The sequence below is a fragment of the Podarcis cretensis genome (genome assembly GCF_951804945.1).
Source record: "Podarcis cretensis genome assembly, chromosome: 2".
NCBI lineage: Eukaryota > Metazoa > Chordata > Lepidosauria > Squamata > Lacertidae > Podarcis > Podarcis cretensis.
In genome coordinates this window covers 3,737,552-3,764,693 of record NC_137171.1, presented here as the reverse complement: position 1 = coordinate 3,764,693, position 27,142 = coordinate 3,737,552, and the positions used below count along the sequence as shown (strand labels likewise).

The window sequence follows — 27,142 nt, the reverse complement described above, 5'->3', positions numbered from 1 at the left end:
GGTAGGAGAGCAACTAATGGTCAAGCTTATTCTGGGCAAAATCCTTAATATATGTCATACCTGCCCATCTCCATCTCTAATAAAGTCAATTTTTATTTATATTTTTAAATAAGCACCAGAATCTGGAGTGAAAAATTCAAGAAGATCTGAGAGGATGCTGGGGTATGAATCTTGTATTGTCTGCAAGTTCACATCATCCACAGTTACCACCCCAGGATCCTCTGCAACACTGCAATAGTTTCTGAGGCACACCACTCATTTCGATAATAATAATAATAATAATAATAATAATAATAATAATAATAATAATAAATTTTATTTATACCCCACCCTCCCCGGCCAGAGCCAGGCTCAGGGCGGCTAACACCAGTAAAATTACAGTAAAAACATAAGGGGAGGGGGAGGCAATTTAAAATACAGGTTAAAATGCAATTTAAAATGCAGCCTCATTTTAAAAGTAGATCAAAACCACAAGGGAAGGGAAACAGAAGGGTCAGACTGAGTCCAAACCAAAGGCCAGGCAGAACAGCTCCGTCTTGCAAGCCCTGCAGAAAGATGTCAAGTCCCGAAGGGCCCTAGTCTCTTGTGACAGAGCATTCTACCAAGTCGGGGCCAGTACTGAAAAGGCCCTGGCCCTAGCTGAAACCAATCTAACCTTCTTGAGGCTCGGGACCTCCAAAATGTTGTCATTTGTGGACCTCAAGGTCCTCCACGGGGCATACCAGGAGAGGCGAATGTGGCAACAAGTCTTGGGCCAGTCCTGAAACAGGCTCACAAGTAACTGGCAGGCACCATAATTATCCAAGTCAAATCATCAGTCCACTGGAGCTGTCACAGATAGGTGACATTGGCTTCAGTACTCAACATAACACAAGGGAATACTGTTACCCCCACTATTTCCCATCACTCCAGATTTTTCCCAATCAAAACTAGATGTCAATATTTTACCGAATTTCTCATTTACAGTCAAAGTCTCTCTGGGGTACCTGACTCCCAATAATTTCAAAAGATGTGTTCCCTTCATCTACCAGGCTTGTAATTCTGTCAAAAAACGAGATCAGGTTAGTCTGACATGACTTATTTTTCAGAAATCCATGCTGACTATTGGTGATCACAGTATTCCTTTCTAGGTGCTCACAGACTGTTTGCTTAATGATCTGTTCCAGAATCTTTCCTGGTATTGATGTCAGACTGATTGGGCGGTAATTATTTGGGTCCTCTCTTTTCCCCTTTTTGAAAATAGGGACAACATTTGCCCTCCTCCAGTCTGCCGGGACTTCGTCTGTTCTCCAGGAATTCTCAAAGATGACTACCAGTGGTTCTGAGATCACATCTGCCAGTTCTTTTAATACTCTTGGATGCAGTTCATCTGGCCCTGGAGACTTGAATACATCTAAACTAGCCAAGTATTCTCATACTATCTCCTTAGTTATTCTGGGCTGTGTTTCCTCTGCTGAATCATTTGTTCCAAATTCTTCAGGTCGGGCATTGTTTTCTTTATCGGAGAAGACTGAGGCAAAGAAGGCATTGAGGAGTTCAGCCCTTTCTGTGTCCCCTGTTTGCATTTCACCATCTTCTCCTCTGAGTGACCCCACTGTTTCTTTGTTCTTCCTTTTGCTACGAACATACCCATAAAAGCCTTTTTTGTTGCTTTTAACCTCTCTAGCAAGCCTGAGTTCATTCTGTGCTTTAGCTTTTCTGACTTTGTGTCTACACATGCTGGCTATTTGTTTGAATTCCTCTTTGGTGGTTTCCCCCCTTTTCCATTTTTTGTACACATCCTTTTTTAATCTTAACTCAGTTAAAAGTTCTGGCTTCTTTAGGCACCTTCCATGTTTCCGTCTTATTGGTATTGCCTGAAGTTGTGCTTTTACTATCTCCCTCTTAACAAACTCCCAGCCATCATGAACTCCCTTTCCTTTTAGTATTACTGTCCATGGGATCTCACCCAGCACTTCCCTAAGTTTTATGAAGTCGGCTTTCTTAAAGTCAAGAAATTGAGTCCTAGTATGCTTGGCTGCTCCTTTCCGCTGTATAGAAACTTCAGAAGAGCATGATCACTCGCGCCTAATGATCCTTCCACTTCTACCCCACTAACCAGGTCATCAACATTGGTTAGGACCAGATCTAAAATGGCTGTTCCTCTTGTTGCTTCTCCCACTTTCTGGACAATGAAGTTGTCTGCAAGGCCAGTGAGGAATCTGTTTGACCTTATGCTCTTGGCTGAGTTTGACATCCAACAAATATCCGGGTAATTGAAGTCCCCCATTACTACTATCTCCCTTCCTTTTGCATGCTTGGCCATCTGTTCCAGGAAGGCATCATCTATGTCCTCCGTTTGGCTTGGGGATCTATAGTAAACTCCCACAATGAGGTCACTGTTATTCTTCTCTCCCTTAATTTTGACCCAGATGCTCTCACTTTGGCTTTGAGGTTCTAAATCTTGGATCTCTTCACAGGTATACACATCCCTGACATATAACGCCACTCCTCCTCCTTTCTGGTCTGTTTCTCTGAAATAGATTGTATCTCTCCATTATTACATTCCAATCGTGGGACTTATCCCACCAGGTTTCAGTGATGCCTATTATGTCATATTTAGTTTGCTGTACCAAGAGCTCAAGCTCATCTTGTTTATTTCCCATGCTTTGCACATTAGTGTACAGACATTGAAGTCCATTAATCATTCCCCCGTATCTCTTATTTAAGGATTTTTTCCTCCCACCACTAGGTCTGCGTGCTGTTTGCTCCATTTGGTCTTTGACATTTGGATGATCATCTTCATCAATTGATAGACTCCTACCTTCAGGAGCACTGAGGGGGGAGGGGGGATGAAAAGTTCCCTTTTCCTGGGAATGCTAGCTACTCAAATAAGCCAGCAATAAGATAAGCTTCTGTGGCTCCAATTATTGCACAAAGGGGTCAGCACTGTAGCTTTTGTGGCCAAAACGGACAATAATTATGTGCTACTAGAGTGCACTTCGACCTACAAATGGTTCTTTGTCTCTCTCTTCTCCCTCCCTCCCACCCGCTCCCCCTTTCTTTCCATCCTGGGTGCCACCGCTGCCACTTCAGAGTTCAGCATTTCAAAGCTGGTTACAAGAAGAGCCCCATGCATTTATTTACAATGAATTGGTTTGCAGTGATTTCAAAATGGAATTCATTATGAAAAGAGCCTTAGGGCAAGTTTGCACATGACAGTTTCTTCTATATGCAAGCAGCCCTAAATGAACTCAAGATCTGCAGTGGTAATTAATAATGTAATTAATAATGCAACCTGTACAACCAGGCAAGAGTGGATGTAGCCTCCACCAGTGGCCTTTTTCATCTGGCAACTGTCTAAAAGGAAAAGGAGAGACAGGGAGATCCCAACTTCATCAGCTTTGCGCTGGCAAATGCCATTTGGCTCCTACTTCCCAAGGTTCATGAGTGGCTAGTCTATCTGGAAGCTGTGATAGTGAAACAGACTCCCACGAGAGGTGGTGGACTCTCCTTTCTTGGAGATTTTAAAGCAGAAGTTGGATGGCCACCTGTCATGGATGATCCAGTTTGAGATTACTGCATTGCAGGGGGTGGACTAGATGACCCCCGGGATTCCTTCCAACTCTACAATTCTATGCTTAAAAGAAGGATGAGTCTGCTAGGGTCCTTTGGATCAGTGTGGCTGGGACCAACTGGGTTCCTTCCACCCACAATATATCTATCAGCAGCCACTCAAAAAGCCATTATACTTGGCCAATACATTTGCATGTTTGGTTTCCTCTTCCCTATGTTATCCTTTGTTCCCATTTTTGTCAAATCCATTAGTTTGTAAGCATTCTGGTGATGCCTATTTTGATTCTTTGTATCATTTATCAGAATTTTATGTTGAATAATCATGCTGGCAGTATGATGGCTGCTAAGAACAACCAATGTTAGGTTATATATTTTGCCAGGCAAGCACAAAGGCTGCTTGTGCATAGGTGAAAATGTCACATGAATTGAGTCTTTGGGTTTTCTCTCTTATTTTACTCTTCCACCTGCTTTTGTTACTCTTTTAGCCCATGTCAGCAAAGCAGCTGACACTCAGCAATGGATGATAGATTTGCTCTCTGTGTCTCTCAGGGGGCACTGCAATACTATGCTATTGCAAGCCACTCTATCCAGTGTTGCAACTACCCACACATATTGAGGAATCAGATGGCTACATATTTTCTTGCAGAATCATGTAATTTCCATAATTCCATCCTCCTGGATATCAAAACCTTCAGTGACCTTTTTTTTTTTAAAAAAAAAAGAGCACATAAAAGAACATAAAGGTTTTGAAAAGCCCTTAATATGGTATCCCACTGAACCCTGGAGTGGTTTCATGATGTTCCCAAAATGAGATTCATCTCTTAAACACCAAGGTCACAAAGAACACCAGCCAGGGGATACTTGGAAGGAGACAGCACTTCCATCAAGGTTTCCCGATACGCCTGGCTTTCACAGTTTAACTATTATTAATGCCTGCAATAAATGCTAATAAAATTTCCATCTGCCCCGGATTTTCCCCAATACAAAGAGAAAATAAACTGAGGCCAATGATGAGCCCTCCATAATGGAGGCTTCCCTACATTTCTCCAATAAACCATGACAATTCAAGTTTCAATATTCAATCAAGAGAAAGTTTCTCCAGCAGTGTGAATACTATTTATTCCTCCAGTAGGTACAAGCCAAGATTGCCCCCAGAATACAGCAGGATAGCTAGGATATTCCTGAAAATCTTACGCCAGGAAACATGGAAATAGCACCCCCAGTGGGATCTGTCCAAGTTTAGTTGCACTACTGAACATGATGTACTACTGTTTTACTTTGTATTTTATTTCATATATTGAGTGTTATGTTAAGCCAATTCACTTCTGGGCCCAGTTCAAAGCACTGGTTTTATCCTATAAAGCTTTACATAGCTTGGTACCCCAATACCTTACAGAATGACATTTCCCCTATGAGCCTGCCTGCACCATGATAACATCATCATAAGCCCTTCTCAGTGCAGCAGACCCGAGGCTAGAGACAAAAGAACAGGTTTTTTTTCAGTAATGGCTCCCAATTTATGGAATGCTCTCCCCAGGGAGACGTGCCCAATGCCAACATTGACATATTTTCAGTGCCAGGCAAAGGCATTTCTCTTCTTCCAGACACTAGACTATTCATATCTGCAACAGTTGATGATACTTTTCTTGGGTCAAGTTTATCTTCAGCTGAGAAGAGAGGGTAATGTCTGGTCACCTTTACTGCTTGATCTGGTTTGAAATATTTTGTGTGTTGGATTTTTTGTACTGTACTGTGTACAATTGTTATATTGTGCCCATAGTCAAATTCGACTGGACTTAACTGTCCCATTGCTCTGCCCCAGCTTCTGCCAACCTAGCAGTTCAAAAGCACACCAGTGCAAGTAAATAAATAGATACCACTTCAGCGGAAAGGTAAACAATGTTTCCGTGCACTCTGGCTTCCGTCACAGTGTTGCACCAGAAATTGTTTAGTCATGCTGGTCACATGACCCGGAAAGCTGTCTGTGGACAAACGCCAGCTCCCTTGGCCTGAAGCGAGATGAGCACCACACCTCATAGTTGAATTCAACTGGACTTAACAATCCAGGGGTCCTTTACCTTTACCTAAACTGTACTCTGATATTTTATTTTTGAAAGCAGCTTTGAGACTTATTATGGAAAGCAACTAATTAATTACATAAGTATTTTTTTTCAAGAACATAAGAATGTAACGAGAGTGTACTGGATCAGGCCAATGGCCCATCTAGCCCAACATCCTGTTCTCACTGTGGCCAACCCCTGCTGGTCCTTGTTGGGCCACTAGCAGGAAACAGACTGCTGCATTCCTTTCAAACGTCTTGTTTCTACTAATGCCAAACAAATGCTCTCAGTTTAGCATGATTTTTATTTATTTACTTTTAGATTAAATTTCCAATAGCCATTACATAACTGGCACCTGTGCATGCATAGACAGAGATTCCATAAAGAAGAAAATGTTCAGTTATGATGTCATAGTAATTGAAGACACACTGCCAAAGCAATGTGACATAAGATGCAAGGTTTTCAAGTTGTCTCATAAACCTATCCTGTTTTAAAAAATAATGCTGTAAAACTGTTATGATCTCAACTTTCAGTTTTAAAAAGGGGTAGGTGGGTGTGTTGAAGTTCTAGAAGTCACAACCACAGCAGAAAAATTAAGGAAGACAAAATGATTCATGGACATCACATGCTTTTTTTAAGCATAAAATAACAAAGTAGAAGGAGAGAGGGCAGGAGGTGTAGTCTCTAATCCTCCAGAGTTACACCATTCCCAAGGATGCTTGAGGGCTCCATTGCCAAACTGCTCTTACCATGATTAGTATGTTTCTCCTAATGCTCATCTTAAATTTACTTTCAGTTAACTTTAGCCCATTTGCTTTAATTGCAAGGATACAATGGGGGGAGGACTTTGTAAGCTCTGCCCCCAAATCAATTTTAGTGCTACTGCGTGTTTTTAAAACAAAAAACTCCAATGCACAAAATAAACAAAGGTTGTATCCACCACCAGACCTATTCAGAGTACCCTTGTTGAAATTAATGAGCCTAAGTTAATCACATTCATTAATTGCAATGGGCTTGCTCCAAGTCTAGCATTTCATACATCCTAAAGAACAGCAAATCCCCTTTGGCCCCATTCATGTGGAGCTGAATTGTAGAGTTGGAAGGGACCCTGAGGGTCATCTAGTCCAACTCCCAGCAATGCAGGAATATGCAGTTGTCCCATATGGGGATCGAACCAGCAACCTTGGTGTTATCAGCACCACGCTCTAACCAACTGAACTGCACCCATCTGCAGCATTCTGGAATCCAGCCAGCACAATGGAGGACCCAACCCACCATTCATTTGACACTAATGGAATTATACTTCATAAACAACATTGATTAAACCCAGGGCATTGAGGAGAATTATTTTGTCTTATCCTCACTGGCAATGGCAGAGGGGGTTTTTTAGGTTTTTTTTTAATAAGCTCTGAGCAAACAGCCTTAAGGAAAGTTTCTTTGCTAAGCATACAGAGTTCAGACAACTTTTTGCAGACATTGCCTATGGACATCAGGGCACCAACCAGGCTATTGCCAGGACACATTCTGATCCCCTCCCTTTGCATGGAATAGTTATGCATTTTTGTTTCATACCAATAAGCAGCATCCCTTGGGGATCCACCATGTTGCCGCTCCAAGAGGAGGATCCCAAAGTGCAGCCGGTTGCAGTTGCCAAGGTAATTCACTGACGGCTTTGCATGCTTCTGGGTGGGCAGTGGTTTTTTTCCTGGCAGTACGTGCCGGTACACGGTACCAGCAACTATTTTTCTAGAAAAAAGGCACTGCTTACTACCATCATCTCATTGCCACATATTCTCAAATTTGGAGCCCTCAAAAAACAACTCCTGAAGCTAAGCACCAACACGAACAAACTCCCAAACCAATGACCCTCCTCCTCTTCCCACACCCACCCAACCCTGACACGGCCGAGCCACTGCTCGTCCCCATGAGCAGAGGCCACTGTGGGTGCCGCTGAGGCCTCCCTCCTCACAGGCCGCCGAGGAGCCCCTTGTTCCTCCTCACTCTGACCGCTCTAGTAGGAGGCAACAGGGATGCCCGTGGCACTGGAGGAAACAACTAGGGAGAGAGGGCAGGGGCAGGGGAAGCTAGGCCGTGACCTGAGGGGATCACTAGGAGGAAGAGGAAGAGGAGGCGGTGGGGCGGCTGAGTGGGGATGGGGGGGCCTCCCTGTTCCCCCAGCGCAAGCACCCAGCATGGTCACTAGCCTGTGGATGGGAGACATGAGGGAGAGAGGGCTGCAGCAGGGCGACTTCATGGCTGGGTCAGATGTCTGGTGAGTGGCAGCGGAGGAACAGGAGGACACAAAATGCTCACCCCCCCACCCCCTCTTTGCAGCAGTGCATCATTTCCTCTCTTCCCCATCCATTAGTTTCCTCAGTCTGCCTTCAATTGGATGCTCTTTGTGGGCAGAGGTTGTTTACAGTGGCCTTTTCTCCCATGGTTCACAGCCTCTGTCACCCAACATTTTCCCTGATTTGGCAGGTGTGTACAAATAAGACTGCCAGTGAAGCAAATAGTAATCCAGCCAAAGCTGCTGCCATAATAAATTGTTTTAAGGTGCTCTGAGGCTCTTTGGTCATATCTAAGCTCTGCTCAGAGTGGACCTGTTAAAGTCAGTGGGCCTAAGTTACTCATGCCCACTAACTGGTCTGTTCTGGACAAGTTACAAAGACTGGCAGGCATTCTGCTCCACCCAATTCCTGGTTTTCCAAGGTATAAACCCCTCCTCTTGGTTCTGATTGGTTACATAAGAGCAAGAGGCTGCAAGGCACAGTCGCAGCTTCAGGCAAAATCTTAACGGATTGGAAACTGGGCCAAACTAACAAAATGAATTTTATTAGGGACAAATGTCAGGTTCTGCACTTGGGCAGGAATAAGAGATGCACAACTATAGGGTGTAGGACAACATGGATAGCAAAGGTAGGCTATATGCCTTAACTGTTAGTATAAACCAAGCTCCTTTTACCCTTCATAGATTTATTGCATCCTCATGGTTTCTTCCGCAGAACCCTGAAGTCTGCCAATATTGCCTTTCTCTCCCTCCATCTCCTTATCACAAAGACAAAGGTTAGTCTTGCGATCTTCTTATACAGTGGTGCCTCGCAAGACGAAAAGAATCCGTTCCACGAGTCTCTTCGTCTAGCGGTTTTTTCGTCTTGCGAAGCAAGCCCATTAGCGGCTTAGCGGCTTAGCACTATTAGCGGCTTAGCGGCTTTTAGCGGATAAGCGGATAAGCGGCTTAGCGGCTTAGAAAAAGGGGGGGAGGGGGAAAAAGTCGGAAAAACTCGCAAGACATTTTCGTTTTGCGAAGCACCTCCAAAACAGAAAACCCTTTCGTCTAGCGGGTTTTTCATCTTGCGAGGCATTCGTCTTGTGGGGCACCACTGTACAGGAAAGCATGGATCAGTTTTGTATTAAGACAATGATATGCTCCTGATAACTCTACTGTGTGCTTGTAAAGAACTTGCCCAGATTTGCACATTGTACATATCAAGCACTCTATGATGTGACTTTCTATTAATAAAAGCAACTCTTCTTTGCAAGGAGTCATAAGCGTGCAGACATGTTGCTGGCTTTGATCTTTGGTCTTTGAATGACTCATCAGGTTGTCATTTATACCTCTGTTTTTACATTCTGAGGATGCTTTGTGGAGGGTGGGAAGGATTCTGCTCCTCAAAGAGTCATTAATACCAGGGAGTGGTGCTACAGAGAGTGGTGCTCACTTTGGGTTTAAGTTGCTTTGCTTGGTTTTTTTCCCCTGTTATTCTGCATGGAATGGCACCAGATCTTACATCCATAGTGATTATATAGATATGTTGGATTGGACAATTAGATGATAATGTCAGAAGCTACAGTGGTGAGCAAGGAGGATAAATGCCAATTATTTTAAAGTATTTAAAGATGAAAATTTGAATTATTTTCACATTTAAATTGGACTTAAAAACAACACCATTGTCTCTTAAAAAATAACAACCCAGTTTTACAATGAAACAGAAATTTAATACAAATGTCTACGCTTAAATTCTCTTAAGGATTAATCGATTACCATATTATCAAACACCCTGTGTCAATTTTTCTGTGTAAAAGATTAAACTATGTGGGAAAATACCTGACTTGAGGTCAAGCATTGTAAATATGACACATCAGTCCATGTACTATAATTATTATGAGTAGTTACGGATATTTATGCTTCTACTCACTCAGTAGTAGGGAATATATGCTTTCCATCTCCTGAAAAAATACAATTCTGCCTAGTAACTGGCAGTCCTTGCTGTGTGGAATGTTTTGGACCCTTGTCAGAACCCAAAGCGGCTTCAGCCCCTACAGTAGCCCAGGGGGATTCTTCCTTTTCCTCTGAACAGCTGTCCAGATGCTATATCTCAAATTACTTTTGAATAAAACCCCAATCTAGTTCCTGGGGCAACTCTATCTGGGCCCAGGCAACCCTGCCAAATTCTAATCTAAGTATGGTAAAATGCTTGCTGATTGCGTGAACTTGTAAGGAGAAAGAGAAGTGTTTTCAAAAATCGTAAGGGAGTTGGAGATATTCTGCACAATATCTCTCTCGGCTGTTGCATCTCTCTCGCTGTTGTTGTTGTTTTAAAGATGTGCTGAGCATATGTGTCATATTATTGTGAAGCCCTTGTGTTATCACAGAAGCCAACATAGTGCCTTCCAGATGTTGCCGCTCATAATTCCCATTACCCCTGACCACTGGCCATGCTGTCTGGGGCTGATGGGAATCGTAGTTCTAAACAGCTGAAGGCCACCATGTTGGCTACCCATGTAACAGAACCTGACTTTCCTGTGAAGGCTAGTTTGTGCAATAAAATCTGCTCTTGGCCTCTCGACATATCCTGGAGAACACCATGGACCATGAGACAAACTGGCTGTCCCTGGAGTCTGAGTACTACCCCATCCACGGTTGCAGCAGCACTTAAAACTGTTTATTGAATGATACTAATGACATGACAATGCCAAACAGACCACAACAGACAATATAGAGCATGGTAAACTAAAGCACACCTAGCCAAGGAAATGGCCAAAAGGAGCTCCTCCAACACACGTGTCAGCAGCTGCGGCTGAGCCCCTCTGGTCATTTGTACCAAACCCATGGAGACAAAGTCCTTCAAAACTAACTGAGGTAGAGCACCTTCTAGTACCAGTGTGGCCTTTTCCTAACCTATTGCTTTTCTTTCTTTTTCTCTGTCTTTCTTTTCAGGCTTGGAGAATCTGAAAATGCTGGGTATTTCAACCCAAGTCTTTTTTCACCTTCAACGCTGAGGAAACAGCAATCCCACTGTAGGGAAGGCCAACTGGGCTAGCAGCCTGGAGAGTGAGTGGTGGTCATGTCCCCCCCACCCCCCACTAGGGATCTACAAGTATAGCATGGGTCTCCATATAAGAACCCCCTTCTCCAAATGATGGCTCAAGGGGAGCCAGAGACTCAGCAATCAGTAGATTCAAAGATGGATGTGACTTTAATTTCAGTGCTTTCTCAAGATCTGATGCTGGACTTCCTCAGCCACCCAAAGAGCCTTCTCCCACAAGACTGACCTTAACCATAAGGCTCAATCATTCCATGGGGGCCTATTAAAAGCTTAACAGGGATAGCAACTATCCACGCTGTGAGATTCTCTGTCTGTCTGTCTGTCTCTCACACACAGAGTAATGGACTGGCTGGATGGCGGGAGGAACCAGTTGGGGAACCACCAGGGGAAGAAGGCTCAGAGCCTGGGGAGTGGTGGTGGGACAATGATGAGTGGTCACAGGGAGAAGAGGGGGGAAACTGAGAAACGGTGGTGTCGGAAGCTGAAGGAGAATCTGTGGCAGAGAGAAATCCAGAATCATGAGGCAGAAGCTGAAGAGGAGGGAGGCCAAGAGGCAGAAAGGAGTCAGGCTGCTGAAGAGTCACAGGTGCCTCCCCCTCCAGCTGTGACAAGCTCCCCTCCCTCCATCTCCCAGAACCAGGAGAGGGCTGAAACAGGCAGAGCAGCAACAGTCTCCTATTGCTTGGAAGAAGCCCTGGAGAAGAGGTGATATCATCGACTGTGAGAAGGCAGCGACTTTTAGTCTCGGCAACTGGGTTCACCGAGTAAGACCTGCAGAGCATGAGCTGCTATGCCCATTAGACCTGAAACTTAGCCAAGTCTGTAAACATCGTGTTTCACTAATAAAGAGATAACTCCAGCTTTGAACTGTTTATTTACTATTAATTTGTAACTATCATTTTGTGGAGCTTGCTGCCATAGGGCAGGCATCCATGGAAAAAGCCTGCCAGCTGAGTCTTAGGCCTCAAAAGCTTGGGAGAACCACTCTCAAGGGGCAACTGAGAGCAGAGAACACACACAGAAAGAAAGTGGATGTTAACAGCAGAGGAGAAAAAAAGAGAATGGAGATGAAATTAAAGAGAGAGTTTGTGTAGTAATTACCATGGAGGAAGTACTCTCTAGACAGAGAACAGTTCCTTTAAGAACAGAGATGGGGTGGCCCTCCAGGTGAGCCTAGACTACAACTTCCACCATTCCTTACTACTGGTCATACTGGCTAGGACTGATGGAAGTTGGAGTGCAACAACACCTCTGGTGTGTCACAGGTTCCCCAGACCTACCTTAGAAATGAAAAGGAGAGGTCAAAAGGTGAGGGCCATGCCCCTTTCTGTGTGCATATGGGGAATGGAGGTGGGGTGCCCACTCTAATATAGCTTGAGAGGTTTCCCAAATGAGGTTCTGCATGACCACACCTGTAAAGGTAAAGGTAAGGTACCCCTGCCCGTACGGGCCAGCGCTGTCCGCAGACACTTCCGGGTCACGTGGCCAGTGTGACAAAGCTGCTCTGGCGAGCCAGCACCAGCGCAGCACACGGAAACGCCGTTTACCTTCCCACTATAAAGTGGTACCTATTTATCTACTTGCACTTTGACGTGCTTTCGAACTGCTAGGTGGGCAGGAGCTGGGGCCGAACGACGGGAGCTCACCCTGCCGCGGGGATTCGAACCGCCGACCATGCAATCAGCAAGCCCTAGGCACTGAGGTTTTACCCACAGCGCCACCCGCGTCCCAGACCACACCTGTATGTGTGACTAAACAGAGTTCAAGAAAAGCAGCAGAGCCCACCTGTGACAAGGCCTAGCAAGAGTAGTGGGGGGGGGGGTTACTTGATATATATATTTTAGATTTTACTTCTAGTTCAAACTCAGCACCAAGCATGGGCTTAAGATTTACATTGTACAAATGACGAGACAAAAGGATGGGTTCCCCCCTACCCACTCCCTGGCATGAATAAGCAAAGCTGGGAGACATGGAATAACAAGCCCTCAGAAAACACAGGCCCAGGCGCTGAAACTCCTGTCCCAAGAAGATCCCTAGAGATTTTGAGGAAATTCCACACCACACTCCTTACAATCTAAATCCACAAAAATCCACTGCTGCTTTGAGATCACAAAATTCCTCAAGCTTTCTACTGGTGAATAAACTGTGGCTGACCCCTTGGAACATCCCATATCTTTCCCTTTCCCTGAGCCCAAAAGCTTTATTCAACACCAAACAAGAGGGACATCATTTCACAATCTCTGGCAGCCTCCAGCCTCACGCTCGGGTCATAGGAATGAGTGCAAAGGTAGGCCTTTGCCAATATGGCTGCCCTTCAGAAATGAGGTGACCGCATTCACTGTGACAACGAATCCATCTGGAAAACAACAGCATGTTTATGTGCAGTAAGAGGAAGCGGTTTCCTGGGATAAAGGAGGTTGAAAACTACACTGTTCTGTTCCAGTTTAGCTTCCCAGAACTGACACTTAGACAAACAAACAAAAAAAGATGCAGCTGACTTTGCCTGAACACTGCCATGAGTGGAGGAATAAAGGAGAAGCAGGAACTGTGGCAACCTAGGAAACTGGAGAACTGGTAGAAGAAAGGCAGGATTATGCCAATTTGACTGGCATTAGGGCTCTCTTTGGTCAGAGAATGGAGCTTTAGCTAGTTTCTCTTTCATACGTCTAGGCATCTAACCAAACTATTTGCCTATTAGCAAGGACAACTGTATATATGAAAATGTGAGGGGATGCCACCACACCTACCCCCCCCCCCCCGCCACCAAATGCTTGGCTTGTCGGTTTCCCATGTTACTGAGAACCTAGCAAGGGACTATGAGACTCAGGGTAGGAAGCTGGAGAACCTTCGGCTTTTTCATTACTCCTTTCTGATGAAGGTCATGGCACAGGAAGAGAGATGGAAATAACAGAAGTAAATTACACAGGTGTGTCATCAGAAAAGGTTTGGCTTCTTGGACAATTGTCTTCACTTCCTTGAGGAAGGACTTCTGTCAAGAGACGGGTTGCACCACACAGCAATTGACAATAATGTGTTTGCTAAAAGTCTCGTAAACCTGATCAGCAGAACTTTAAACTAAATCCTGAGGGGGATAGAGACAATATTATAAACGGCAGGAGAACATCTGGTACTAGGCATAATAGTTTCATTGATGCATAGGAAACTGATGTGGTACTTCCTGCTAAAGGGCAGGAAATTGCAAGAAGAAAGCAGCTGAAGGGAATAACTTGTGGTTTCCATTGTCTCTATACTAATGCACAGAATATGGGGAAAAGCAATACAAATTTGAGCTCTTAATACGGGATGGCAAATATGACCTAAAGTCAGGAGCAAGCCAGCAGTAAATTGTTGTTGTTGTTGTTTAGTCGTTTAGTTGTGTCCGACTCTTTGTGACCCCATGGACCAGAGCACGCCAGGCACTTTTGTCTTCCACTGCCTCCCGCAGTTTAGTCAAACTCATGCTGGTAGCTTCAAGAACACTATCCAACCATCTTGTCCTCTGTCATCCCCTTCTCCTTGTGCCCTCAGCAGTAAATTATGCAGAGTAATTAACTCATTCTTAAAAAAACAGGATCTGCACAAGAGTACCAGGCCTAATGAGCACAGCAACTCTTCTTCAGTAGGTCTTGCCCAGTGAGGTAGTTGCAGAGACTGAAGGTCCCTACCTTCCCACAGCTGCCTAAGTCTCCTCATCTCTGAGTCTTTCCCAAGCAATCTGAGACTGTGCTGGCATGTCTGCCTTTGCTCCTCCTGCTTCATGCCTCATGGACTACCAACCAGTTCATGGCACCTAATTGGTGTTACTTAAAACTTGGTGGGATGAGACTCATGACTGCAATGTAGAAACTGAGAAGTATATCCTATTCAAAAGAAACAGACCAAACAAGAAGGGAGGAGGACTAGTACTGTACGTAAAGCATGTGTACATTTGTGAAGAGATCCATGACATCGAGCATAAAAGGAAGACTGAATCATAGAATTTTCGAGTTGGAAGGTATCCTGAGGGTCAACAAGTCCAACTGGCTGCAACACAGGAATCTCTACTAGAGCATTCATGACAGATGACCATCTAACCTCTGCTTACAAACCTCCAAGGGAGGCATCCCTGCTACAAAACACTCTACTGAGGGAGTCCACAATCTACTGAGGGAGTCTATTCCAGTGTTGAACAGCTCTTACTGTCAGAAAGTTCATCATGATGTTTAGTTGGAATCTCCTTTCTTGTAACTTAAAGCCATTGGTTTGTTTTCTCCTGAGAAGGAGAAAACAAGCTTGCTCCATCTTCCATGTGACAGATATTTGAAGATGGCTATCATATCTCCTCTCAATCTCCTCTTATCCAGGCTAAACATACCCAACTCCCTCAACTGTTCCTCATAAAACCTTGGTTTCCACACCCTTGAGCATCTTGGTGGTCCTCTTCGGTACACGTTCCAGCATGTCAATATCCTTAAATTGTGGTGCCCAGAACTGGACATAGTGCTCCAGGTATGGTCTGACTATGGAAGAATAGAGCAAGACTATTACCGTATTTTCCCTCTATAACACGCAGATTTTTTCTCCTAAAAAGGAAGGGGAAATGTCTGTGCGTGTTATAGAGTGAATGTGTGGTCCCTGGAGCCGAAAAATCAGGCAAAAATCAAATCGCGGCACTTCACGGAGAAGGGAAAACTGAAAAGAGGAAGCGGCTGCTTTCCTGCATTCTGCCTCAGGGTCTTACTGCTCACCATCCTCTGTTTCGTTGCTGTGTTTGCTGAAACGGAACAAAGAGCAGGGGAAGCCCCTCCCCTCCAGGCAAGCAGAGGGGAATTCCTCTCTGTGCTCGGGTGCTGCTGGGGGAGAGGGAGAGAGAGGGGGGAAGTGAGAGAGAGGGGGGGAGGGGGAGGGAGAGAGAGGGGGGAGGGAGAGAGAGGGGGGAGGGAGAGGGGGGGGAGGGAGGGAGGGAGGGAGGGAGAGAGAGAGAGAGAGAGAGAGAGAGAGAGAGAGAGAGAGATGGCTGGCTTTGGTGGGGGGAAACTTTTGCCTTTCTTTCCTCCCTCCCGTTAAATCCCTCTCCTGCATTCTTAGCCAGCTGCTTCTCTGCACACCCCTCTCATGTCCCTTATTTGTTTTTCCTTCGCTCCCCACTTAAAATGTGGTTACAAAGCATAGATCCACATGGATCCTCAGGTTCTTTGCATTGGGTCACCCCAAATTCACCATCAGATCACATAGCATGTCCATGGCTACAGCCTGCCCCCCCCAAAATCACGCACCCACTGTTGCCTGGGGCTGCAATGGTGCAAAAACGTGGTTAAAAAGCATGGATCCACATGGATCCTCAGGATCTTTGCATTGGGTCACCCCAAATTCACCATCAGATCACATAGCATGACCATGGCTACAGCCTGCACCAAAAAAATCACGCACCCACTGTTGCCTGGGGCTGCAATGGTGCAAAAATGTGGTTACAAAGCATGGATCCACAGGGATTCTCAGGATCTTTGCACTGGGTCACCCCAAATTCACCATCAGATCACATAGCATGTCCATGGCTACAGCCTGCACCAAAAAAATCACGCACCCACTGTTGCCTGGGGCTGCAATGGTGCAAAAATGTGGTTACAAAGCATGGATCCACAGGGATTCTCAGGATCTTTGCATTGGGTCACCCCAAATTCACCATCAAATCACATAGCATGTCCATGGCTACAGCCTGCACCAAAAAAATCACGCACCCACTGTTGCCTGGGGCTGCAATGGTGCAAAAACGTGGTTACAAAGCATGGATCCACAGGAATTCTCAGGATTTTTGCATTGGGTCACCCCAAATTCACCATCAGATCACATGTCTGTGGCCACAGCATGAAGCCCAAAAATGATACATCCACTGTTTCATTCAGAATGTTTTTTCCCTTGTTTTCCTCCTCTAAAAACGATGTGCGTGTTATGGTCAGGTGCGTGTTATAGAGCGAAAAATACGGTACTTCCTTTGATCGGGACACTATACTTCTGATGATGCAGCCTAGAATAGCATTAGCTTTTTTTGGCTGCTGTATCACACTGTTGACACATGTTAAGTTTGTGGTCTATGAAGACCTTAGATCTTTTTCACATGTACTACTGGCCATCCATGTGTCCCTTCAGGAGGTGGTGGGCTCTCCTTCAGTGGAGGTTTTTAAGTGGAGATTATATGGTTATTTGTCACAGAAGGTTTAGTTAAGATTGCTGCATTGCAGAGGGTTGGACTTGTTGACCTTTGGGGTACCTTCCAACTCTACAGTTCTACAATTCTATGATTTTATTATTCTATGAACAAACACTGGATTTTCTAGGGAGGAGCAGAACAACTGTGGTAAATACACTCATGGTGCCAGGCTTTGTCTATAGCTTAGGAAGAGTCAGGTCACCTGAATCAAGGGGGTAAAATAGAAGAAGGAGGAGGAGGAGGAGGAGGAGGAGGAGAGGGAGGGAGGGAGGGAGGGAGGGAGGAGGGAGGGAGGGAGGGAGAGGAGAGTCAATATCTCCTTTCCCTTGTTGGGCAGGGAGAGTACCCAGAAAATGCTGACAGGGTCCAGGAGTCTAACCCTTGTTGAAAAGACACACACCAAGGAATACCGTTGATTTGGCTCATCACAAATTCCTTTGCTTAACACACACACACACACCCTTCTCTAAATGACAGCTGTTGTTAGAACACTGGTTGAGAAGAGCTGGTAAGTGGTTGAGAGAAGCCACTCCTCCTTTGCTTCCCATATTCCTGCTGGAAGAGGTTCAAGCTTGCATAATTTGCAGCAGTAATTTTCTTGGCCTTCATTTATGGACATGTTAATAGGTCTGAGGGCATTGTTCACACAGGCACTCCTGCTACAGTTATTGTGAAGTGAATACTTTGCCTCTGCATCATTCATACCATCTTTAGGTACATTCCCCATTCTTCCACTACAAAGCTTTTCATGTTTCTACAACCAAGTCACACAAGAGTATATCAGAGATCTCTCTTCTGCTTTCTGTAAAAGAAAGAGTCCCCTCTGCAGGGGGGAGAGGCATTTTGAAAAATGCATAGTGCCAGCCCTCCTTTTCGCTAATGTCCATATGAGCACACATTTCCAGAGCAGGCTATGCACTCCTCCCTGCTCCTTGCTTTAATTTTCCTCTCAATGATGTTTTGAACTTTACTGAAAAGCAGCAGCAAAGAATACACAAATTACTCATCCCTGCTCATAAATCCTAGACTGCTAATGCCAAATGCCTTGTAATCAGCATGCATTAAGCATACTGATGCAAATAACACTTTATCTCATAAAATTCTTACTTGGCACATAACCCTGACTGAAGTGCTTCCTTTACAGTTCATCTCTCACAGATGCTTAGCAGTAGTAGAGTTGCTAGCACAATCAACGTGAGGCTTTGCAGGCCTCATTTTGGGGATACAAGAGCCCAGTTCAAATCCCTACCTTAGCAGTGAAGATCAGCAGATGACCTAGGACCTAGACAAATCAATCAATCTCTCTCTCCCCCCCTCATGTATCTCACATAATAAAATGCAATAACAATATACACTGGGATGTACTGGCAGTGGTGAGTGGAGAGAAACAAAGATGTTATATTCTAATTCTGAAGGGTTTTTGAGGGAAAAGATTGTCAATCTGAGTGGAAGAGATCAAACTATGGGCAGTAGTTTCTTTCTAAAATCACAAGGGATGAAATACAAACTACAAACATCAGGCCTGAGCCCAACATCACCTACTGCAATTGTGTTAACATAATTCTGTCACATTTACTGTAGACATAAGAATCTGAAATTAATATCCTTCCAAGCATCATTTTCCTCCTCCCCTCGACAAATCCAATAAAACCTGTAAACAAGTTGTTATGACCATGCAGCTTATTAAACCCTGTATTCATGTTTAAGAAACAGGATTCAGAAATAGGCTTTGGAGCCGTTTGTACCACTATGCTGAAGGAACAATAGCTCTTTACCCTTCTGTGTTAAAGTTGAAGCCAAACAGCTAAGGGGACTGTAAAACTAAGCTCCTTAAAATACCTCAACCTCTCCAAAAGGCAGTAGTTATTTCTGTTACCAGGCTGCCTCAGACAAACCCTCTGGTTTGTACAACATTTTGACAATCTGTTAGCAGAAATGTATTTATTTAAAATAGTTTTATCCTGCTTTTTAATAACACCACTTTCTACAAATGCATTCCATAAATCCTGAAACGAATAAATAAATCAAATAAAGAGACTGCCACATGATAAAACTGTTGCCTGGGCTGTAGCTAACCTCTTCAGGCAGCCCATTTGGACAACAACTTCTCTCTCGACATCGCAATTTTGAGCACTGTAAACCTAGATCAAAGGATGTTCCCCTAGTGGAGATACGGGGGGGGGGGGGGAGAGAGTTGCACAAACATAAATCCTTGCAGAAATGGAATGAGTACATTGGCTACCACCCCATATGACTACATTTGCCTATAGCCCTTCTAGTGGTGCAGCAATAAAACTGCTAGCACACTTGCAAAGCTAAGCAGGGCCTGGTCTGGTTTCAAATTGGATTTGGGGGTAGGGGTTAGGGGGTAGACATTGTGGTTCTTGCATTGCAGGACCCTTCCAACTCTATAATGATATAATAATGCAGGGCTTGCATGCTCCCTTTGCTCCTCTCCTCCTTCTGCACAGTTATGAGGAGGGCTTTGGCACAGCTGAGGTTCATTTTTACTGGATCTCAGTTTAGCGTTACATTCAGACATCTGGAGTTTTGGAGTACATTGTCAGCGATGTGCTGTTGACACACAGTTCCACTTCTCTTTTAGGTGTGGCAGCAGATGTGCTAGACCAATGCCTTGTGTCAGTAATGGACCGGTTGAGAGCCAAGAAACTGAAGCTTAATCCAGACAAGACTGAGGCCCTGTTAGTGGGCAGTTGCCTAGACAGAATGTATGGGATGTGGCCTGCTCTGGATGGGGTTACATTTGCTCTAAAGAAAGCAGGTACAGTACACAGCTTTGGGTACTTCTGGATCCATTACTATCATTTGAGGCTCATGGGGCCTTGGTTGTACAGAGCGCTTTCCATCAGCTTCAACTGGTGGCAAAGCTGTGCTCCTATCTGAACGGGGCATTCTGGGTGTTTTAAGAGGTATATATATATATATATATATATATATATATGGGGAAGGAAATGAATGTCTAATGCAGTGGTTGGCAGTATGAATCTAGGAACAATCAAAACAAAATCCTGAAGCGGACATGACAGCAGCCTTGGTTTCCTCCAGCAGCTAACCCCAATTTTAATTTAGAGAGGTACAGACCTCAAAGCAATAGGCCTCAGACCAAGGGGTCAGAGCAAGCCCAGACTCTTGCAGTACACACTATAAAGCCTCATATGCTTTAAAAGAATGGGGAAGACACCCAGCATCAGGCAACTCTAGGATAATGTAACAGACCAGGCATAAACATCTTTCTTTTAACAGATCTGCCCTGGGGCGAGAGGCTCTGGCAGGTTTCTGTTGACAGCCACAAAAGTGTTATCACTGCTTTACAATTCCATTGCCTGAAATGCTGTAGAGAAGAAGTAATGCTTCCAAAAATAGAGGCTGCGGTGCAAGCAAAGAAGGGTGCTTGTCTGCTAGACATTCCTGGTTTTAAACAAGCGTCCCTTATTTAAAAACACTGCACCTCCCAGGAATACCACAGAAAGCCCACTATTTCATGTAATAGGTAGCCCACAACTCTATGCAGCCTTAAGAGGCCCAACCCTTAAAGAATCCACATCCTGCAGCTCTGCAGAGCTCAGTGAGAGAGATACTACATAGGTCTTCTGGCACTCCTTAAAAATTAAACAGCTTCCTTCATTTGTAAATAACAAGTGAATTCAAGAAGCTGACCCATCTTTTAAAAGAGGGCCCTATTTCTTATCGGAGCACATGAGGATTTTCATTTTTGCAAGGTAGTTTCCAGCAAGCCTGCACGTATTCCACAATTATTATTATTATTATTATTATTATTATTGTTATTGTTATTGTTATTGTTATTGTTATTGTTATTATTAATTGTGCATCTTGGCAATTCAAATTCCATGACAAGGAACTATATATTTAGCAACCTAGATTTGCATAATGTATCTTGTTCTGCATAAATTACTTTGTCTTACATTTTGCATAATTTATTCTGATTTTGTTAAGTTATGCTGACTTCTGAGATTTCAGCAGGCACTACCTACACACTTCCACGAAAAGCTTCACATTCATAAGAACTACAAGTTTGCTCTACTTTTTTTAAAAAATGAAATTCTGTATAGACACAGCCTTGCCCATCCCATGAACTGTGAACGAAGAGGGGTGCTGGGGTTTTCTTAAGTTGCAGCTTCACTTAACAGACTAGGACTTCAACCTGCCAAGACCTCTAAACAGATAGCCAGGTTTGTTCAGATAAATCATACCTCAACATGTTCCAAAGCTGGTAACCATGGTTTCCCAGTTTGGACAAAACTTGTAAACTATGGTTAATTAGAGACCTCCTAGTTTAAACTGTCATGTGAAAGGGGGAAGTAAAGAGGCTGTGTGAGCAGGCAAACTGCTTGCTCATACCTCACCTTGTTGAGACATAATCACTCAAAGTGGCTCTCCAGGTACCAATTCAGCTGAACAAGAACCCAGTCTTGCAGAGCTGAGGTGAACTTCCATTTGGCCTAATTAGATATAGAAAGGCTGCCTTTTCAGAGCACTACTTTCCAGAGCTTCCACATTTCTGCACTCTTGAATATGGCTTATTTACAGTACCATAAATGTTCTCCTCAAGCTTGCCCATTACCAATTGGTTATATTACAACAACTCACACATCCTGAGCATGCCATGGTTAGTTTCAGGGAGCGACAAGCTGTTAAGGGTTTTAAGAACCAAGATTTGTTAATCAATTACATTACAGTATGCATGTCTAATTCATCTAAGCAATATTTAACATCTCCACCTCACACACCCCCAGCAAAAAAACCCGTCAGGCATCATAGTTTGTCTCAGTACACTGACTTGCTGAGCATGCTTAAAACAGAAAAGCAACTATGAAAAAGGCTGTTTATGAAAGTGCAGCGTTTAGAAGGGCTAAACAATGACAGTCAACACCTGGAATTTCTAAACTTTATTGTAAGACTTCTGGTGTGATTTTTCAGGGCACATCTGCACTGTAGGGTATTAATTTACCTGTTACTTCCTTGGTTTGCATTGCTTGCACGGAACAGCTGTGTCTGGCCCACAGATAACTGGGCCCCACCTCTGGGCTCCACCTCTATCAGAAGCACATTCTGGGCCTACTTCATGGAGGGATGGGCCATAACTTGGTAGTAGAGCATCTACTATGCATGTAGAAGGTCCCAGGTTGAATCCCCAGCATCTCCAGGTGGGGTTGGTAAAACACCCTTGAGAGCCATCCTTGAGATCCCACATGCAAAGCGTGGGATCTACCAGGACACTTCTTAAAACCCTTTTAGAACTCTACTATGGGATTCTCTTACCTAGATTGTGACAGTGGGAAGCACAACTTCCTCTGTTCCTGGGATTAGCTAGCTAGGTGACATTCAGACCTATAAGAGGCAGCTTCAACTCCCCATCTAAAGCTTTAAAGTCACTACTTGTGAGGACAGAGACAGTTTGCTTTTCCAGAAAAGCTCAGCTGCTCTCAGTTACATCCTGTTTGAAGAACATGTAATGATCTGGTTGCAACCTAGTCTAGTCTGAATGTGAACATTGAGCCTGGCTATGTGCATCTTTGATGCTCAATGGGCCCAAGACAGAAAACATCAGTCTCCCAGCATTTTCTCAGCTCAGTTTGAGTGCATGAACTTAACAGTGATTAGCTTTTTTTTAGTTGCTATTTTGTTAATGTTGTTGCTATTGTTTTATAGATTTTTAACACTACATTGATTTGTTAATAATATATATGACTTTCGCTATAATTGTGATGTTTAGCTTACTTTTTGTTGCTGTTTTGTTAATAGTTTTATAGATTGCAACTGTTTCAGTGATGATTTTTTCCTTATTTTATATGATCTGTGCTGTATTTGTGGTGCTCTTTTTTATGTTATTGTTCCTTATTGTTTGTAAACAGCTTTGAGATTCATTTGAATGAAAAGGGGCATGGAAATACCATCAATCAATCAATATCTGAACAGTCACAAAAAGCACACTTCTTAACCCCAACAGGAAAAATAACCTGACCACCTGCAATCCTTGGCTGGCTAGTCCAGATATGTTTCTCCGTGGCACAAGGATAGGCTCATATCAATTCCCAGCCTTGCTTTTGGCAGATCTGCACAATCTCTTGTTTTCTCTAACTTACTTTACTTGTGCAGTGGTGCCCTGCCCACCCCCAGGCACTGGAAATCTTATTCAGCAAGCTCTCTGAAGATTTCAAGGCACTGCCAAGGGACTTTCAAGTATATCTCCACAGCCCTAAGGATAGATGAAAACGCTCTTTTTAAGCATTCCTTCTACATTCCCCACTATTGCTGCACTCTAGCAGAGTGTCAGCGTGCAAGCACACACACAGAGCTCCAAATCCAAACACCTGTTCTTCAGTAGTGAAAATCTGTAAGTGAAACTGAAACTCACACACTAACATTAGAGATATTTCCTCCCAGTCAGTCAGGACCGCAGAGAAAAACTGCAAGGGAAGAATCAGATCTGCCACTTAGTCACGGAACTGGTAAGCCTTTCAGAGTAAATGACTCTGCTGATAAACAATGGGGGCCTAAAGTCCCCCCACACACACACACACACATACACACACACACACACACACACACAAATACGCACCAGCCTCCCAGCAATTTCTCTGCTCAGTTGGGCAGGCTCGGTTTGGGAGGTGGCACCTCTCAAAAGTTACTGGCTCTCATTCAAAACCTGTTATGACTCAGCACAGCTACTGCAATGTCACCTGATTAGGTTAACACATTTCTGTTTCCAATTCATCCTGATTAAAGATGGATCATGATTTTGTTTTTTGCTTTTTTATTGGGTTTTATATAATAATGATATAATAGAAGATTTACAAGTGAGAAATGAAAAACAAGTGGCTTTAATGTTTTTAGATACAGAGAAAGCATTTGACAACATCTCCTGGAATTTTATGTTTAAAGTTTTGGAATATATGAACTGCAGAAACACTTCTATAAAAGGAGTCAGGACAATTTGTCAGCTAATTTGATAGTAAATAATGTCCTGACTGAGAATTGTAAAATAATTAAAGGAACGAGACAAGGCTGCCTGTTGTCAACCTTGTTGTTTATATTAGTTTTAGCAGTATTGGCGCAAAGCGTAAGATGTAATCAAGAAATTAGAAGTGACCATCTGGAATCAGCTTTATTTCCTAGTATTCAAATAATTATCATAGCTCTGACGTCCACCCTACTATGCATCTTTCTGAAAATCTCATCTCCCGAACCACCCAGGTTGCTCTTTCAGACACTAATGGATCAACTAGGTTGCAGGTTTAATCCCTGTATGGGACAGCTGCATATTCCTGGATTGCAGGGGGTTGGAGTAGATGAACCTCACAGTTCCTTCCAACTCTACGACTCTATGAACTAATACTGTATGTCCCTTTGCACACAAAAAACAGATGCAGTCACCACAAAGCCAGTAAGTGAAGTTGGAAATTGGATCCAAGCAGTCATTTATCTGGCCAACTCAAGTATTTTAAACCCCAGTTGATGTTTCTCCTTGTCAAAGTGATGTCAGAAAGATGCAGTTTGAAGTGGAAAAGCAGCAGGCAGGGAGAGGAGATACTGTTCTCTTGGTCAAGTGTTTTGCTCCATCCCATCTCCATCCCAGCCTCTTTCTTCTCAGCTAAGGTTCCAGACCCATATTTCCATTGCAAACAAGAGTCTGAAATTCTGAGGCAGTGAGGAGGGGGAATTCGCAAGGGGCCGTAATGGAAGACAGGACAAAGGTGCCTGTTCTGATGTTTATCCGCTAAAGATTGCTCCCTCACAATGCTATTTTGCACAGAAGAAGCAGTGGTCAGTGCATTAAAAAAATAAAATAACCAGATAATGTGAGGTTCCAGTCTGCAGCTTGAAAACTAATTGCTGTAGGCTGTTAATCATTTACCACATTTCTATTTGATAATGACTAAAATAAAGGAAATGTAGGCTAGATGTAAGGCACTAATATGAGAAATTAACACTATACTGCTTTGCAACTCGTAGACCTATGGCCTCACTAACATTAATTCCAAAAATTAAGCTTAGTGTTCTGATTAAAATCTATACCCACCTTTCCTTAGAGTGCATCTGTCAATATATCTAGTTCCTGTTCATTATGCTTCTGTAATTACTTGCTATTCCGCTAACAACCACAACTCTTACTCATCATTCCCTTATTAACACAATCTAGATTGCAACAGTCCTTTTGCTGTAACATGGCAATTCAGCTGTTCAGCAGTCAGCACTCCAGTCAGTAGAATCCACACACACCCTTTGCTCCCAGCAGCGCCTGCATTCATCTCTAACTTCTTTTCTATCAAGGAAACCAAGGCAACATTCATGGGGCTCCCATCCACCCAAGTCCAAATCTACTAAACTGTGGCTAAGTGTACCTTCAGACTATACCCTGGATGACACTGGCCTTCGCTGCACCCAGGGCTCCTCCACCAGTAACAGCTTCTGCACAGCATCAGGTGAGACAGGGAAACAGCTTACCTTGGCAATGGGGCCCTTCATCTGAACCATCCACACAGTCGCGTTTGCCATTGCATAGCTTGGACATGTGGATGCAAAGGTCAGTGCCCAGGCAGCTGTGTTCATTAGGATGGCATCGGGACACTTTGCTCTGTGGACCTGGAAATGGGAAAAATCGTAACTGTTATAGGAGAAGATAAGCATACACCAAGGACCAGAATTAATAGGAATACGAGGAGCCAGAAACAAAGCCTCTTAAATGTGAGGTGGTACACACTCAGGCATGCAAAAAACCCCACCAGATACTCATGACTCTGTATCTGTTTGCATAAGGGGTAGGAGCATGCATAGTTTTCCTCCAAGTAGTTCAACATTGTATACCTAGCTCTCCCTTTCCACATCTGGACTGCAGAAGGCTGGAGTAGATGACCCTCAGGGTATCTTCCAACACTACAGTTCTATGATTCTATCATCTTATTCTCACAGTGACTGGCTCAATGTCACCCAGGCAGCTTCATGGTTAGGTGGGGATTGGAACCCTGGTGTCCCATATTCTAGTGCAATGCTACACCACAATGGCTCTTAAAATAAAACACACACAAAAATGCTGTATCTCAGTGCATACAGTGTTGGGCTACAAGAGACCTACATTCCAATACTTGCAAAGGCCAAGAATCCCACTGTGAGGTTCTTAGACAAATATCAACTAGCTATGTTCTGTTCCTGATTCTGCTCTTGTCATGCTTGGTTAAATTGTGCATTTTATTCATCTCAGTCTCTACATTACAAAATGGATTTGAATTCACATGTACTCATATCAGCTTGTGCATTTCCCTTACATATCTGGTTGGCCATTGTGAAGACAGAACACACGACTAGATGGGCCTTTGGTACAATCCAGCAGGGCTCTTACATGCTCCTCACCACCACTGCACTACCAACCTCAAGACTTGTTTTCAAAAAAAGTCAGTTCCCTTCAGCAGCTTCAAATAGAGGGTTAATTAAGGAGGATCATTTACAGTCCATGGGAGGGGGGTCATGGAGTGACCCAGCCTATCAGTCAAAGTGGTCCACCACACAGAAAAAGACCCATTGATCAACCACTTAATCACAACTGGGGCAAGCATCGTTAACAAGCCACTTTATTTCTTGAAGAAGCTAATAAACAAGCTTATTTTATTTTTTTGTGACTAGCTTGTGGTACACTCCAAAAGGCTGCATTAGACAGGAATTTTTAACCTTAGAAAACCACTTTAAAAGTAGCTGTTGTTTTGCCCATAAATATATGTCCTTTAATTGATTTGGCTGGAACCCAAAGACAAATAAAACTGGGAAAGTCACAACTGAGAAGATAAGAATGCCTGGACCAAGAGCTGGGAGACTCTAACCAGCTATGAAATTCAAGGGGCAAGAAGAACCAGAAGACTCCATTCTGTTTACAACAGTTTGCCTGCGGTGGTTATAGATTTGATATCACAAAACATTTCCATTAAGTGACACTTAGGTCAGAGCCATTAACTCCATGTGATGGTTTATTGCAGCCT

General features: G+C 43.8%; 1 protein-coding gene across 5 annotated transcripts in view; it reads right to left on the bottom strand.

The window, feature by feature from the left end:
• LRP1 (LDL receptor related protein 1) overlaps window positions 1-27,142 on the bottom strand; it is a 317,944-nt gene that overhangs the window by 189,693 nt on the left and 101,109 nt on the right. For all 5 annotated transcript variants that reach the window (XM_079967068.1, XM_079967067.1, XM_079967069.1 and 2 more), the window contains one exon: window positions 25,620-25,757. In XM_079967068.1, the coding sequence (XP_079823194.1) occupies window positions 25,620-25,757 (138 nt within the window). The remainder of the gene's footprint in view (window positions 1-25,619; window positions 25,758-27,142) is intronic.